The sequence below is a fragment of the Ambystoma mexicanum genome, chromosome 2p, assembly GCF_040938575.1.
Source record: "Ambystoma mexicanum isolate Mex_15411 chromosome 2p, UKY_AmexF1_1, whole genome shotgun sequence".
NCBI lineage: Eukaryota > Metazoa > Chordata > Amphibia > Caudata > Ambystomatidae > Ambystoma > Ambystoma mexicanum.
The window spans coordinates 1,450,408,426-1,450,425,270 of record NC_090923.1 but is presented as its reverse complement, the minus strand read 5'-3'; the positions used below and the strand labels follow the sequence as shown (position 1 = coordinate 1,450,425,270).

The 16,845-nt window shown below is 48.1% G+C and overlaps 1 protein-coding gene across 1 annotated transcript in view; it reads left to right on the top strand.

Moving 5' to 3' along the window:
• IQCA1L (IQ motif containing with AAA domain 1 like) overlaps positions 1–16,845 on the top strand; it is a 1,109,403-nt gene that overhangs the window by 166,930 nt on the left and 925,628 nt on the right. Inside the window, exon 3 of the mRNA XM_069646014.1 lies at positions 9,559–9,678. Coding sequence (XP_069502115.1) covers positions 9,559–9,678 — 120 coding nt within the window. The remainder of the gene's footprint in view (positions 1–9,558; positions 9,679–16,845) is intronic.

Below are 16,845 nucleotides of genomic sequence, written 5' to 3'. Positions count from 1 at the left end.
TTCCAGATGCTTAATGAGAGCGCAAAGGGAGGTGAGAGGTGCAATGAGGGGGGCCTGCTGTTGTCAGCAAGGCCAGTGGGAAGAAGTGCTCAGAGCACATTGGGCTTCTGGGGGTTGGTGGGGTGGGTGTAGGGTAGGGTTGGGTAGGGTGGGGTGGGGTGCGGTGGGATAGGGGAGGGGTCCTCTGAGGTGGTGGTGGTGCTCTGTGTCAGACTTCTTGCCATGGTTTCTGGTGTTTGGATGCAAGACGTGGGATGAGTCATGTGTGGCAACAGGGTCTGTGTACTTCCAGGGGTGTGTGGGGAGTGGGCAAGTGGAGTTTGGCCAGGGAGTGGGTGCATGACAGGGCATGGCCGTCATAATGAGTGCCTTCTCTGTCTAGCAGGGATTGAGGCAGGAGTCGTCAGCAGTGCATGTTGCATGATATGCAGTCAGGCACTCATGTTTGGGAGGAGTGAAAGTACAGAATGTGGGTCAGAGGGAGGGCAGTGTGTCATCAGCAGGACACCGGTAGTGGGTTGCTATGGTGGGGATCACGTTGGCCAGAGGGGCAGAGGTAGGTGTTGGGGGGCATGGGGATTGGATGATTCCATGGGAACGCCACAGGTGGGTACTGAGGTGCTGGGGTGTGAGACACTTGTTGCCATTCTGACAAGTAGAGGGTGATGAACCATTCAGTGCCAGGTGCATCAGGGCACATTGTATGCATGCACGATGGGAGTATGTTATGGGGCCTCTTGACTGTGGTGTATGCATGCTAGCGTGGAGGGTGTGTGCCTCGTGCATGTGTTGCTTGACAAGTCTTCATTGTCTGCACATGACCAGCATTCACATGGGCATTTCTGTGTATCTGTGTTGGGAGGTGCGGGGGGGACAGTGTTTGTGCACACTTGCACGTCGACTATGGTTAGTGGGCCACTGTGTGGGTTGCATTTAGTCTGTTGTTGTGCAGTTGAACATGTCTCTAGGTTTTTGCTACATTTGCATACCTGCAGTGAATTTTTGTGTTGCATGTTGTACTCATCGCCCTCTGCCTGCGTCTCTGCACCGGCCTCCGCTGCACCAACACCTTTGATGCCTTTCAGGTGCAGCACAGTGCTGCATCATTCCTCCAAGGACATCAACTTGATTGGGGAGGCCGTCTGACCTCCAGTCGCCATGCACTCCTGCGTGCCGAGAGCAGGTTGCAGACTCTGAGTCAGGGGTCGTCCCATCGCTTCTGGCAATATTTGGATGTGCGGCTGATGGGGCCCACAGTCGACACCTTCTGTGCCACCTCCTCCCATATCGCTGTCTTCCGCATTTGGGTGCTGCACCTGTGGTCGGTTGCGAACAGCTCCCCAGCATTGTCCGCTATGGTGTCTGTCAGCTCTGTTAATTCGGGCTCAGTGAAACGTGGTTTTCTCTGGTGGACTTCAGGAACGCAAAATTTAGATGTGGCTGACATGATGTCGGTGATTTTGAGGCCGGATGGCAACAGGAAGTGAGTGATTTTATGTGGATTGTGTTTTCCACGATGGCCACCAGCGAGCTACCAGTTCCGGCGATGATGCTGTTTCCCGTCACAGTGTTTCCATGTAGTGTATGCTGTAAACGGTGCCACCGGCAATGGGATGGCGGAAACAGCATGTGTCGTGATTACTCACAGTGTTTCCGGGATGCCGGGATGCGCGTGCCTGCTGTGTTGTGATGCACCAGTGATTCTGTGGCTGGGGCTACCAGAAACAGAAACGGTGGCACTGGATCCACAGAATCACCAGGACATTAAGCAAAACTTGGAATGAGGCCCTCAAGTTGTTTTTATTGCCCCAGGAGGATCGCCATTCAAACATACCTCTTTGACCTCTAGCAGACACAAAAGGCTGATAGCCCTAAAAGGAAATCCTGGGGTTGGAGGCAGAAGAGACTCAGGGTAAAGAAGCTTCTCCAGTAACTACTAGTGACCCATTGCCATGTTTAATTGGTTTTGAGTGTTCCCATTTCCTGAAGTCTCGGTACAGAACCTACTTTTGTGCCATTGCTCTGATTAGCCCCTATGCAGTTAGTAACAACCTCTAGAATTACTTAAAAAGTTGTAATTCTGGCTGATTTTAAAGAAATGGACCAGTGACACAAGTAACGTGGCATCATTACGAGTAACGGAATTAGCTCCAATTTATTTTCAGTCCTCCTGATTGTATTGCTAACCCATAGGAGATAATACCATATGTATGGTAGTCTCACTACCCAAAAAACAAACTCCATAGGAATTACCTCAGGAGGCAGTTCCTCTGTTTCCCAATGAAGTTCTGTGGGATTTCAGATTTAGCAGTAACTACAAAGCATAATCAGGTGGAAATTCCACAGTTAACAGTGGTGGTAACTGTAATTGTGTTTGGAGGAATTAACCCTGCTATTAACTCCAAACTCATAATGAGGCCCCAAATGAATAACTCTGGCAACCATCTTCAAACGGGACTCTAAACGCTTAGCAATACAGTAATATGAAAACAGGGTGCAAACAAACCTACTAACTCCTGGGCTAATGGCCCATAAACAAAGTAAGTTACTATTGCAAAAAGGATCTCCACATGTTTTCTATTCTACGGGTTTAGCGGTAGATCTGGGTTTCAATCCTGTAATCCTACTTCACCGTGCTGGCCCTCATGGGCTTTCCCCCGAGCTTCGGGGACTAAGAACGGGTAAGATACGACGCGCGACGACGGACCGAGGGGGAGACCTATCCGGCTGCGGGTTCTACGGGCAAACAACCAGAGCCCGGGCCTCTGCGTGGGCCCAGCAAGAGGAGGAGCCGTGGTGGGCGTGCAGCGGGCCAGAAACTCACCTCTCCACACTGAGATTTTTAGATGGGGATGAGCCGAGACCTCCAAGGATAAGGTGAGGAGCAAGGGACAGACGCAGGGTGTCATTGACCCCCCCTGGCTCGGAGCACGAGGCATCCTCTATTCCCGAGGAGGGAAGGCATATGGAGAGGGCCTCCCGGTGCCGGGAGGAGCTGTGAATGGAGCGACCCCGGGCCCCTGCCTGGCTGAAGTAGAGGAGCTCCCTTGCTATGCTTCCAAGAGGGAGAGCCATCAGCAGGAGGATCTCTGCGGCCTACCGGTCCAGCATTGGGGTGCGAGGAGAGGAGGTCCACCGACCCCTGAGACCTACCATGGGGAAGAGAGGGGAAGAAGGAAAATAAGAAAAAGAGATGGGAGGCAGGAGAGGAGGGAGAAGAAGGAAGAAGAGACAAGAAAGGGCTCCAGAGCTCCCTGCAACCTCCACCCGCCCCCAGGAGGAGGATGACCACCCTGTTAGGGGGTCCACTGGATGGGGCACGGAGTGAGCCCTCTGATCATCTCGCCCAGCAGGGGCACACCCCTCTCCCCCACCTGGGGTAAGCGAGCGGGCCTGCCCACATCCGAGGAGCCCTGGTGAGCGGGGCCACCCTCCCTGCCACTGCAGCCTTCCGTCTGAAGCAAAACTGAGCTCGGGTGGAACCCAGAACAGAGGAGTACCAGCTGAGGGTTGCCCCCTGTGGCCCCACGCACCACCATCAGTGCAACAACCCGAGTACACCCGCTGGGAGGCCTGGGTGCCTCCTGCCCGAGGGGGACATCTGTGACCCTCCCTGATGATGCGGGGCCCCTGAACCCAGAGCTACTTTACCCGCCTGGCATTGGGCACTCGACTGGTGAGGGAGCCTGGTCGCCCCTGGCACGGGCAGCCTCCTGACCTTATAATCTTCCCTTGGGAACCCACCACCCATGAGTTGGTCATCTGCACTTCAAATATTTCACTACGAATGAAGACCCTGGCAACCTCAGGTTCCAACACCCTTATCGCCATCACCAAGCATGGAGGACTCCCAAACCTTGAGGAAGGACATGGCAGCGCTGCTCGAAGAAATAAGGGGCTTCAGATTGGACATTGGCAAGAGGCTTGACGGGCTTAACAAGAAGGTAGACAATATGAACAACAGAATCCAGGGTCTGGAGGCAAACCGATCCTCCATCGACATACTGGAGCCCCAGATTGACATGAGAATCTCAGAACTGGAAAGGAGGGAGAAGCAGAGAGCATTGAAAATGGACAACTTCGAAAACCGAGAAAGTCGATGCAACCTGAGGTTTTTTGGCTTTCCGGAAAGGGATGGAGAAACGCAAGGTGACATAATTAAAGCTATCAACAAAGTCATTAGGATAGTCTTTAATGATGACAATACCACCGAACCCACCATCGACAGAGCACACAGAGCAGGAGGGGGTGCCCGTGGACCAAGGTCAGTGCTGACTAAAATTCCATTACTACTCGGAAAAAGCAAAGATATTGGACATGGTGAGAAAAAGAGGCCCGGTGGCCTGGGGATCCTCCCAAATTTCGATATTCCAGGACCTGTTGACCTTCACCCTATCCTGCAGAAGACTCTGCACCCCCCTGACCAAATGGCTCACAACAAAGGGGGGGTGATACAGATGGGGATTCCCGTTCTCTCTCGCCTTCAAGTTCGAGGGGTAGAAATATTACCTGTTCACAGAGAATGACATCAATAGAGTGATGCAAGAGGTGCTCGGAGAGGCCGCCCTGGTGGCCACCCTGTGGGGGGCCGGAAGGATCGCAGAGTACGGCCCCAAAAAACAAGTGCTTTGTAGACAGACGCCGGCTCAAAGGGCTTCGCAAATTAAAGAAACTGAATCCGGCACCCCCACCCACAACCCTAAGGTGGTGAGGTACACGTTGGCAGCACTGTGCAGAAAACTGGTGTTCTTTCTAAATAAAGGGAGACAAGCAGGACCTTTCTAGCCTGTTAAATGCTGGGGGACCTCTCTGGCCTCAAAAATATCAGAGCGGGATCTCTAATTTTGCTTTTTTTTTCTCTCTTCGTGTTCTGTTTCTCCATACGTTTATAGAGGTTGAGTGCTGTGTTAACCATACAAGAGGGGGGGTTTCTGAAGGGGGCTCAGTGGTAGCATTGTGGTGACACAGGGCCTGTGGGTGCGGGTCCAAATAATGATCTGGCCCATCGATGTCCAGGATGTCGTCAGGAGTCCAGACGCGGGAAGGGGGGAGTTTCTTACAAGGGGTTTACCATGGTTTCCAGTTCGTTTATGACCATTCTGCAGAATGTTCAGATCCTTATCGGTCAACAATGTTGGGTTTATGACACCAGTTCACATGTCAGGCGATCCTGAAAAGATTTTGTATTTTGGTTCAAACTCAGACCTGGATGGCTAACGCAATTTGTAAAATGGCACTGGGCTCACTGAACGTTTGATTTTTAAACTCCCCAAGCAAGAGATCCCTAACAACATGCGAATTTCACCAATCAAAATTAGACATCATGTTTCTGCAGGAGACGCACTGGCAGAGAGGGAAGGAATCAGTCCTTAGAGCCAAAGCTAAAGGGGGGGGGGGTCTTTTATGTATCCAACCAGTCCTAAAAAAGGGTTTGGAATTGTTTTGGCTAACCAGCTACATTTTGTGCCAGAGGTGGAATCTAAGGACCCCAGCGGTCAATATGTAATGGTCAAGGGGGAGGTTAAAGGGAACATGATTACCCTAGTCTCGGTATACTGTCCAAATGACGGGCAAGACCAGTTCTGGGTCTCAATGACGGCCAAAATCCAATCATTCGTTGAAGGGTCCTTGATTATAGTGGGCGATTGTAACATGGTCCTTGACCCTGACACAGACAGAAAAAGGGCGACCACACAGGCGACCACCAGTGCGCAGTATAAAAGGGCCCTCTGTTTTCGACAAACTAATGCAGATCTGGGGGTGGTGGACTCTCTTTTCCAAGTGAGGGGGCGCCCCCCCGTACATTTACTACTCTAAAGTGCACAACACATTCTCAAGGATAGACTACCTCCTCATCGAGTGCCCTCTAAAAAACAGAGTGTTGGAGTCAACCACGGAGTCCATTCCGTGGTCGGACCATAATATGGTTAGAGTCAACGACCTCTTGTTAAATGACAAGGAGCTGGCCCAGGCACTGCTGGAATCAATTAAATAATTCTTCCATTTTAATGACAATGGTGAGGTGGGACGTTCCTGGAATATGGGAGGCATTTAAGGCAACTATTCAAGGAGTCCCGATGGGAATAGGAGACAAAAAGAAGAGAGAAAGAGCAGCGGAGGACTCGTCACCTAGGGGTAAAATAGACAAACTGCAACCAGGGGGAAATTGAAGTCCCAAATGCTTCCTGGAGATCAGGAGAAACTCCAGAAATATACAGAGCCGAACTGAAGGCCCTACTGATCCACCAAATGGAACGCAAAATGGCATTTCTCAAACAAAAATACATGGAGACTGGGGAACGAGCCAATAAAATGTTGGATTGGGGGTAAAGGGAGCCAAGAAACTCTAGAAGGGTAGCCGCAATACAACCAACAAGGGGAGAAAAACTCCTAAACGATGCCCGATAGAAGCCCTTTACACGTCCGAATACGTCGAAGATGGGTCCCACATCGACCAATTCCTTAACGCCCTCCCCATCGCAAATCTGTCCCCAGGCAATGTATCCACGTTGGATGCCCCATTTACTGAGGAGGAGGTCCTTGATACCATTGGTAAAATGAAGGGGGGCATGGCGCTCGGGGAAGAAGGTATCACGGTTCAATTCTTTAAAATGTTCCGCTCCACATTGTCCCCCTCCATGGCCAAACTGTTTAATAATGCCCTGGGCTCGATCTTGAGATCCATGCTTTCAGCCCTCATAGTCGTTATCCCGAAGGAAGGCAAAGACCCTTCCTCATGCCAATCCTACCGCCCTATCTCTTTGCTGAATATGGACGTAAAGATCATGGTGAAAGTCTTAGCCAATAGATTCCACCATGTAATGTCTTCCCTGATCCACGGGGATCCAAGTGGGGTTTATCCCTGGCCGCCCGGGGGTCAGATAATATAAGAAAATCGATCAATTTAATGTATGAGGCACAAAACAAGGGGATGAATGCTTACTTGGTTTCAATAGATTCCGAGAAAGCCTTTGATCGGGTTAGAATGGAGCTACATGAGGGTGGTCCTACAAAAGATGGGTTTGGGAGTAACTTTTGGCAATGGATCCTAGCGCTTTACAACGACCCAGTAGGTAGGGTGGGGGTTATCAGTACTACTTCTACCCCCTTCCACTAAAGGAATCAGGCAGAGCTGTCCCATTTCCCCCTTGATATACACCCTCACAATGGAACCGGAGGCCATTGCAATTAGGAATAACCAGAATATTGCAGGAATCTGTTGTGGTATCTTAGACTTTAAGCTCTCCTTGTTTGCAGATGACATCCTGTGCTACCTGACAGATGTAGAAAAGTCCCTACCTGAACTTCTTGCTCAAATAAACTGGTTTGGTCTGTTCTTAGGCCTGAAAATAAACATTCCCAAGTCTAGCATAAGGCCCATTGGAGCCATTGACTCCACAACTAGAGACAGGAGAACCATGGGTGGGATGAGAATTGAGAACATAGCTACCCCGTACTTAGGCATCAAAATTCCCAGGGATCTCGCAAAGCTGGTGGAGCAGACCTTTACACCAATGTTGGAGAAGATCAAATCAGACCTAACTCGCTGGGCCCCCCTAACTCCCTCTTGGTTTGGGAGGATGGTCACTGTCAAGATGAATGTACTCCCATGGCTGCTGTACCTATTTACTGCCCTCCTGACTGCCCTCCCTGAACCCTTCTTTGCCAAACTAAAGATGCTGATAAACAAATTTATATGGAAGGGTAAGAGGCCTAGAATTAAAATGACGACTCTAACCTTCCCTAGAGATTCCGGTGGCTTTGGGCTCTCTGACTTCTGGGTGTACTACAAAGCCACCCAACTCTGAGCCATGTTAGAACACCTTAGAGACGACCTGGGCACATACTGGGCATAGATTGAGGACCTAAGCACCCACCCAAAGAAAGTCAGAAACCTATTGTGGTCCCCAACAAAATCCATCCTTGACCACGTTAGGAAGAACCCAACGCTTGCCGTTTTGTGTACTCTATGGAAAAAGGGTAAAACCAATAACCTCCTCTCTTCCTGGCCTTCCCCGTTGAGTTCAGTGTGGGGCGCCCCACTGGAGGTTGTTCGGAGGGGCTTTCATCACTCACAAAAATGGTCCGACAATGGTCTAGAGAGAGCAGGTCAACTATTCCCGGAAGGCCAATTCATTGAATTCACCCCCTTGTTCGAGTCCCTGGGGGCGGATTCACTGAGCATTTTCGACTTCACCTCAAAAGTATCCTGTCCGATCCAAGATGGCATTCCAAGATCTCTAGACCCCTCACTCCCTTTGAGAGAGTTATTAACAAAGCTACCTCAAGAAAGGGAATCCTGTCTAAAATATACAAAGTAATGATTACATCTGATTTCGAGGGGAGACAGGATTTCAAGCAATTCTGGGCCGAACAGTCTGGGTGGGAAATCCCAGAAGAGACCTGGGGTAAAATGTATAAGCTAATGTTCTATGCCAACCTTTACACCTCGACAATGGAACACAATTTCAAAATACTACAATGCTGGCACCTAACCTCCCCTTAGACTATCCAAGATGTTCCAGGGGTCCTCCCCCTGCTGTCCCAGACCCTGTGGCCAGACTGGTTCTTGGTTTCATATGTGTTGGTCCTGCCCAAAGGTAAACATTTACTGGTCTGAAGTCCTCAGTTGGATCAGGCACACTGTGGGAATAACCCCTGAGCTGGAACCTCTGCAACTCCTCTTGGGCGTCCCGGATGAGGAAAGTAATGAGCCAAGATTCCCAAAACGTATTGAAGCCATGCTGAGAGCGGGGAGAGTGGCCCTAGCCCAAAAATGGAAGTGTCTCCCCACCCTCCAAAAATGACTAGTTGATCAAACTGTGGGACATATTTACATATGAAAAACTGTCATATCGAAGTAGGGATTTTTATGCTGAAATAGGGTAGTGCCAAACCTAATCTCTTTCCTCCTACACACTACTCGCTACGGAGTTAATGAGCGGCCCACACAGACGGAAATGTCTAGAGGGGGAGCCATGAGCTCTGCAATGGTCTGGTGCTGCCTTTGAGTTTCTTTACTCGTGTTATGAAACTGGTCTTTTGTTCTAACTGATAGAATGGTCAATATGTTTAACTCAAATGAGGAGGGAGGGGGGAATTGTTTAAGGAAAGTTGATGATTGATTGTTCCTTATTCCTGTGAATTCTATTTCCAAAAATGCTAATAAACATCTCAACTGAAAAAAAACAAATATATGGTTTTGCACCCAGAGATATTTTGGTGAACATTGATCTATTCTTAGCAAGGGGCACGCAGAGGTTAGACTTTTCTAATAAGCAGCTATAATTATGGAACTAAGCAATTATGATTTCTAGTAGCTTTGCAAAGAAAGGTAAATCTATATATGGTTCTGCATGTCAGGCTAATTTTATGCTATACAGCCTCCTAAAAATAACATACTCTTATTTCTGGTAGTTTTCACCCAACATACAGTTCTACACTTAAAAGCCGGAAACGCAAACATGAAAAATCATGTGTTAATAGAAATTGGGGACCACAACCCCGTCTGAAAGTCATATGTACGTAATCTCATAATTCGCTTGACAATGTTAACAGGCAGATCTGGAGATTCCCATCCCGAAACACTTCCAGCAGGAGCGAGACAAGGCTGTTCAGGAACGCCAGGAGATGCTTGCTGCTATCCTCATCAAGATGGACACCAAGGAGCCGCCGAAAGTGAGTAACCCGTGGCACCAGGCCTTCAATGTGTGAGCAGGGCTGTGCGTAAGATTAGGTGTTTCGTGAGAAGGATCAGGTTGCACAGGAGCCTTGGTTAGCAGGTAGTGTGGATGAGGGCTTAATCCTGGGGTAGATGGTGATGGACTTGGATAGTAGATGGCAGGTTAGTAAGGCATGTGTCGGGCAGAAGCAGCCACTAGAGGTCTGGTACATATTGGAGCCACATATTGGGGGATTGGAAGTGGGTGACGGTAGTAGCTAAGATGGTTAAGTTTAGTCTTCAAGATATGAGGCTCAGGCAGGACATGCTACCAATTTAGCATTATGCCAAGTGGGTAAAGCTTGTCTCTGATATGAGAGTTGCCTTCTATAGGGCTTAGAAGCTGGAGTAGTCTGTTATGAAGCATTGTATAGCCACACAATGGGGCACATTCTTAAAACTAGCACATCTCATCACTTAGTCCAAAAACAGGAGCAGTCCTGTCCACAAAGAGCATCTGAGTGAGTTTATCTTACATAAATACATTGATGCCCTTTTTCACTCCTTTGCGCATTTGCGCAAATCAGGGGGCATTTTAAAGTGTAACCCAAATCCGCAAATGGTATACATTTTAAAATGTGCAGAAAACACATCCCCCTTCGCCTGTTCGGAATTGTCAGAGCTCGCGACTGTGTCTGCTCCTGGGCAGGCACCGGATCTGGAGCACTGCAAGGCTCCTGCCTCCCTAGCTCTTATGCCATTCAGCTAGAGCGTGACGGATGCCAGCTCCTCTTTTGTTCCCTACACAGCGGAGGGGAACTCGACATCCACAGATAGGCAAGAGTAGGAGACCAGCATAGGATGCCTGCCTTGGCAGGTGATTCTGGTACTTTGTGGTAAAATGTTTTTACGATCCAGCATAGAGAGGTTCAAGATGCCGGATCAGCTTTCTTTCCTTTCTATGCATTACCCCTCCAAGCATGCACTTGAACACCTTTTCCCTGCAACTTTATGGGACGCATGCGCTATTAAGCAGGTATTACCCATATTGACCTTTTACAATTGTCTTTTTGTCCTAATTCATCTTTACCTTTATTTTACTTTTTATATATATGTGTGGGGTGGGTTTGGGGTAATAAATAATATAATGGGATTGGTTAAGGGGTTGCAAGGGGTTTTGGATTGAGTGGGGAGATACGGGGGTTCCCCCCCACATATATGTCCTAATTGACCTTCATTTCACGATCAGTTGTGCAGAGGTCAATTCATGCCTAATGGATGTATACTAATTGACCTTTTCACAATTGATTGCGGGAGAATGGACCTTCTGCACAATTGATCATGAAATGAAGGTCAATTAGGACATATATGGGGGGTAAACCCCCCGCAAACCACCACTCATTCCAATACCATTCGGCATACTTCCTGCTCTCCCATGTGTTCAACTCCTAGGTGCAAACGCTATAAAAAGATGCCCGTCCCTTTCCAATTAATTTTGCTTATTCATGGTCTAGCTGCTCTCGAAGCTATTGGTACCTGTTTAGGGGAAAATTAGTCTATTGTCTGTCTACTGTTTTTCCTGGTGCATTGTTCTTCTTCAGTTTTCTCCTGTAAATTCCATCTGTTCCTGTGTTCCTGCCAGTCCTGATTGAGGTCTTGTCAGGAACAGGCACACGGGTGTATGCATTGCATGACATGGTCTTTCCTCACCCTGTCGTGCATTTAAAAAAGAAAATGTGACTGCAGCAGTATAAACCACTACTGTCCTACTTGCATTTCTATACCTCAACGAGGTTCTTGGGTAAAGTAATGTCCTGAATGAACCAAGACACCCTCATGTAATTGATAAAGAGCTCTCAGACAACAAGAGGGAATCGAGGGCCAATTTGAGGATTGTCCCAGGCTTTTAGGGATGATTCCTTTTTTATACCTTAATGAGAATCAAAGACTATAGAAACATTATCAAAAATGACTTACTTATAGTCAGCATTATTTCAATACAAAAGATACACCATGTTGAAGGCTCTTAATTTAGAAAATTCAGCTGTGTTCTGCAGATTGAAGAATGCAGTGCCATTCAGTTCTTCAAGGTTAATGCTCAATCACCTTTCTGAAGGCATTTTATACCTATTTTCTGAAAGTTTGCACTGTATCAAAGCTTCCTCCTGCAACTAAGGATTTAGAGAAGCCAACACCCCTGGACAATTAGATTGGTGATCTCTTAAGAATTAGGAAGGCTCTTTTTATAAGGATGCTATCTAATAATTAATAGTCTTTAAAATCTAGAACACCTGGACTGAACAGGCTGGCAAGCATCACATTACAATATACTCCTGGTCTTTGGATTAACATTTTAGCTGTTTTATTTAATACTATTGTGGAAACCTCTATCGTTCCCTGTTCTTGGCAGCTTTCCTATGTGGTTTTATTTATAAAAATGTTAACCGTTTCAATGCTGTAATTATCACCCTATTGTGGTAATGGATGTATCAAGTAAGATCTTCGCATCTGCTATCCTTACGTCTGACAGTCTTGGGCCTTGACCTCAGGCAGGCTATCTAAATTTCAGCGTGGCTTCTGTAAGAATCCAGGCACATGACTCCACAGATTTTTATTGACGATCTTGCGTGATGGTCCCAAGAGGAAAGGAGAACAACCTGTGTACATGACCTTTACACTGTGCGACACCCTCTCCGACAATTACTTCAACATAGCCATTGAGAGGAACCTTGCCATCCATGTAAACTAGCAAACCCGACCACCTATACCAACAGCCCCCTTCTGCTGCCCTCAACTCGGACCCTCTTCAGCACCTTCTCTGCAATCTCCCATCCCAAGTTCTCTAAGCGACTCTCCAATAGCCGCACCTCAGGTTCCCTGGGAGACCCGTGCCCACAGACCCTTCTCAAAAGCATCCTCTCGTCCACCTGTGCAGGCACCCTCGCCATAATCAAACACTCACTAACAGCAACTATCTTCCCACCCAAATACAAAACCTCTCACGTCAAACCACTCTTAAAAACGCCCTCGCTTAACCCCCTCCTCCCCTCCAATCACTGCCTTATCTCTAACAACTGATTCATAGCCAAATTACTAGACCGCACAGCCTACTCCTAGCTCAGCCTCTTCACTGAGGCCCATGGCCTTCTTGACCCTGCCCAATCTGGCTTCAGACCCCTCCATGCAACTGAATCCTCCCTGGTCTCTATCTGGGAAGGCCTGAAAAGAACAGACTCTCAGGGCTGCACTGCTCTCATCCTCCTTGATCTCTCAGCAGCTTTCGATAGGATTCACCACTCCATCCTCACAAACAGAATCATTGACCTTGGCATAAGGGACTCCGCCCTCAGATGGATCTCCTGTTTCCTCTCCGACTGCTCCCCAATTGTCTCCATCCTTTCTCCTTTGCCCCCACCCAGTCCCGCTCAGTGAGCCTCCCTCTCCTGCCTCCTTTTCAACCTCTACCTTTTGCCCCTTCCCAAGCTTATCAATTCCCACACTCTCATCTGTTACAACTATACTGACGACACCTGGATCATCCTCAAGATTCACAACTTCCCCTCTTCACCCCACCGAGACCTCACATCCAGCATATTTTGGCTCAGACCTGATCCTCTCCCGTTATATCAATGCAGTCTCCAGATTGTGCACCTTCCACCTCCGCATTCTCAAGCGGATCATTCCTTATCTCTCCTACCCCCATAGAGTTTCCGCGATTATGGCCATCATCCTCTCGCGCCTAGACTACTCTAACTCCCTCTACCTAGGCACACCTACATACCAACTGAGAAAGCTCCTCCTTGCACTCTCCCCCATAAAATGCATCTCCCCTGCACTCACATCACTCTACTGCCTGCCCATCAGCCGATGAGCCTCCTTCAAAGCCATGTCCATTAACCACCGCACAATCCACAAGAAAGGCCTGGAATTCCTCCAAAACAAGCTCACTCCCTACAACCGCACCAGAATACTCAGATCAGGCTCCACCCACCTCGTGGTAGTCCCTCCTTTAAAGTTCTCCAGACTAGGAGGTGCCTGTTTCTCTGTCCTTGCACCTACGTTCTGGAACTCCCTCCCCCCACGCTCCACCCCAGAGGATCACCTGGCCTTTAGGAAACCTAGCTATTCCCCCTGACTTCATGACCCCCCCGCCTCCCTGTGCCCTTTCCCCACCTACCGCACACAGGTTTCATTCAGCAGTCCCCCGTCCCCCTTAAACCCCCCCGCACACTTGCCTCACCTGCCCATCTGTTCGCTACTAGCCTCTTCTTTCCCTTCATTCGCTTTGTTCTGGCATCCAACTTTCCTTGTGGGACTCTAAGCACACATGAAGGACTCAGGTGGTCACTCCAGCAACGGGACCGGCATAGTAGGTGTCTGCGGGCGGGTGCCGTCCAGCCCGCCAGGGTCAGACCTGGCGGGCGGAACGGCACCCGCCTGCATAGCTTCATGGAAGCATCGGCACCGTTATTAATGCTGCTGGTGCTTCTGTGGTCCCCATTCCCATTCAGTCCTATGGGACTCAAATGGCAATGGGGATTTACAATTACCGGCGCCTGACATTCCGGAACGCCGAGGTTGTAATGCCCCAGTGTTTCCTGCAAGTCAGGCGCCGGTAAATCATTGCGGGTCCGGCGGCTACCTGCCGGTTTTACAGGCAAGGTCACAGCCGGACTCTTAATGGGGGCCATTGTATGCACTTTTTTAGAAAAAAATCATAACTGTTTATTTTAATTTTATGTGTGTAATAAATGTTAAAGGTTTCCAATAAGCCATAACATGATAATGTGGACCTGGGGAAATGGCCTCTTCAAATAATTTTGGCCCTTGCTCTGAGGCTCAACATCATTGAGCCATGCGTCTAGGATCTTCCTGAGGCAGTGATTCAGCATTGGGTTGTCGAGCTGGTTAGCTGGCTCCAACAAGCAGTGCGGTCCACGTGGCATAAAAAAGCTTGGCACAGGCAGGCGAATCTGGGTCAGTTTAGCTCATTGTGGTGAGATCCAGGGCTGTTCTTCGACTTCTAGGTGGCTGGGAGATCCAGTACAGGTGCAAGAAGAGCCCTTCGTTCTGCCCTTTACAACCAGAAAGGTTTGTAGAGGGCACTTTGAGGGGTTTGGTCACCTGCAGTCCTGGGTACTAGTGCCTCATTTGTAGTAGGCCTTATCCACACAGAAGTCACATCACAAATGTGCCCTTGGGATGGTAGGCAGCAGATCTTGCCTCTGACATGGACCCTTCTGTCTTCACCTCTATGGAAGAGGACTTTGGAATAGACTGTATTCCCAAGAGAATTCCACTGAAGCCGTCGTCTGAGAGCCCTAAAATGAATCAAGTGAGAGGGCACCCCTTCCTTATAAAGGCAAACATGTCACAAGGAATTGGTTCAAAGTAAACCTGCTGGCTGCTGACAAACACCCTTTTGCCTTCTGACATCATACCCAGAGTGCTTGCCTGCAGGAAACTGGGTGGTCAGAAAGTTTCAGAGAGCCCAAACAGAAACCAAGATGGTGGAACCCCTCTCAGTCTTCCTCTCTCCTCTGGCTACCCTAACACTGCCCCACATGTGCTGACTTCAAATGGGCTCCACTGGTCAGCACCCTGGTGTAAGAGTGCCTTTGTTGTGTTAGTTTGCCTTTGAAGCACTGATTCCCAACAGACCTACTAGGTGTCAGGTTTCCTCTAATATTTCCCTTTTTATTTCTGTGTGGGTTAGAGGTTTTATACTATAGTTGGTTTGGCCCTGACTTTTCAATACTTTCCCTTTTTATTTCTGTGTGGGTTAGAGGTTTTATACTATAGTTGGTTTGGCCTTGACTTTTCAATACTGATTCCTGGCTCTGTCCCAAGGAAAGATGGAGCTTTACAATAGAAGCTTTCATTGGCTAAGAGAGATCTGCAGGACAACAATTAACATTCTAAAATGTCACTCTCTGCCTTTCATCGTCGTAACCCCAGCTGATAGGACGAGTTTGTAACTGCTCCTGCTTTAGTCTTGGGCCTAGTGGATTTGAACTTTCAAATCCTGGCAGTCGAGCGGCTACTTTTTCGGGGTTGTTTCAGGAGAGTATCCAGGTTCACAGGAGAGTTTTCGGAAGTTCTTTTGGAAATAACATTCTTATGCTAAGTGACTTTATTTGGATATGTACATCTGTTGCTCAAATTAATTAGTGACATTAGTGTTCATAGCGCGTGTATTCTTAGCGCTTGTACGCGAACGCGAGAAAAGACTGCTACGTGATTTCTACAGCGCGTGTGTTCATAGCGCGGGTGTTCATAGCGCGTGTACACGAGCGTGAGTAAAGACTGTTTTGTGATTTCTTCAGCGCGTGTTTTCATAGCGCGTGTGTTTTTAGCGCGTGTTTTCTCCTGCGTGTATTTTCTTCAGCGCGTGTTCTGCGCGTGTACATTTTTGCGCGTGTGCGCGAAAAGATTTCTATGAACTTTGGACAAGTTTGCAAGTTCTTAAAGAGACTGTACTTTATTTTCACGTGTGTTGGTTTAAAATTCATTTTTAAAGAAAGAAGAACAGGATTCATTTAAGCCCATCATAACTGGAACAATATACAGTTTTTTTTTTAAAGGCAAGAGTCAAGGTTCTTAAGGCTACATATCTCAAAGGAGTTGCTGTTATCTTCAAGACCTTCAAAGCAAAATATAGGTAGAAAGATTTTATCAGCAATTACTCCACTCTTCTCTAAGATCCTTAAAGAGAAGAACCAGTTATGATTCTTTACATTTTAGTTAAGGATATAGAGTTTTCAAAATCAAAAGGTTAGTTAAGTAATTTGAGGATTTTGTGTGTTTTTTATGTATTCACTGCAGGTTCTGCATCAGCTAGTCTAGACGTCGCCAGCCTGGAGTTTCTTATGTTATCCACTTCCCCCTTTCCCTTTGAGGTGCAGTTAACAGAGCCTAGTATAATCTGGTTCTGAGGATTACATTTCAGGGGGATTGTCGGGGGTTCAGCAGCTTCCGCGGACACAGGATTTCTCTCAGCCTGATACTAGGGAGGGTCACTGTGCCCTGGCAGAAAGTGGTACTCTTCCTCCAGGAGGATCAAAAGACAGCTTCCTGCCAATTGTCCCACATAGCTGTTGTGTAGACAAACAGGCCAGACTGTTATACATCTTTATCATAGCTGAGCACTGCTCATCAAAGTATCAATATCAAATTACAGTGGC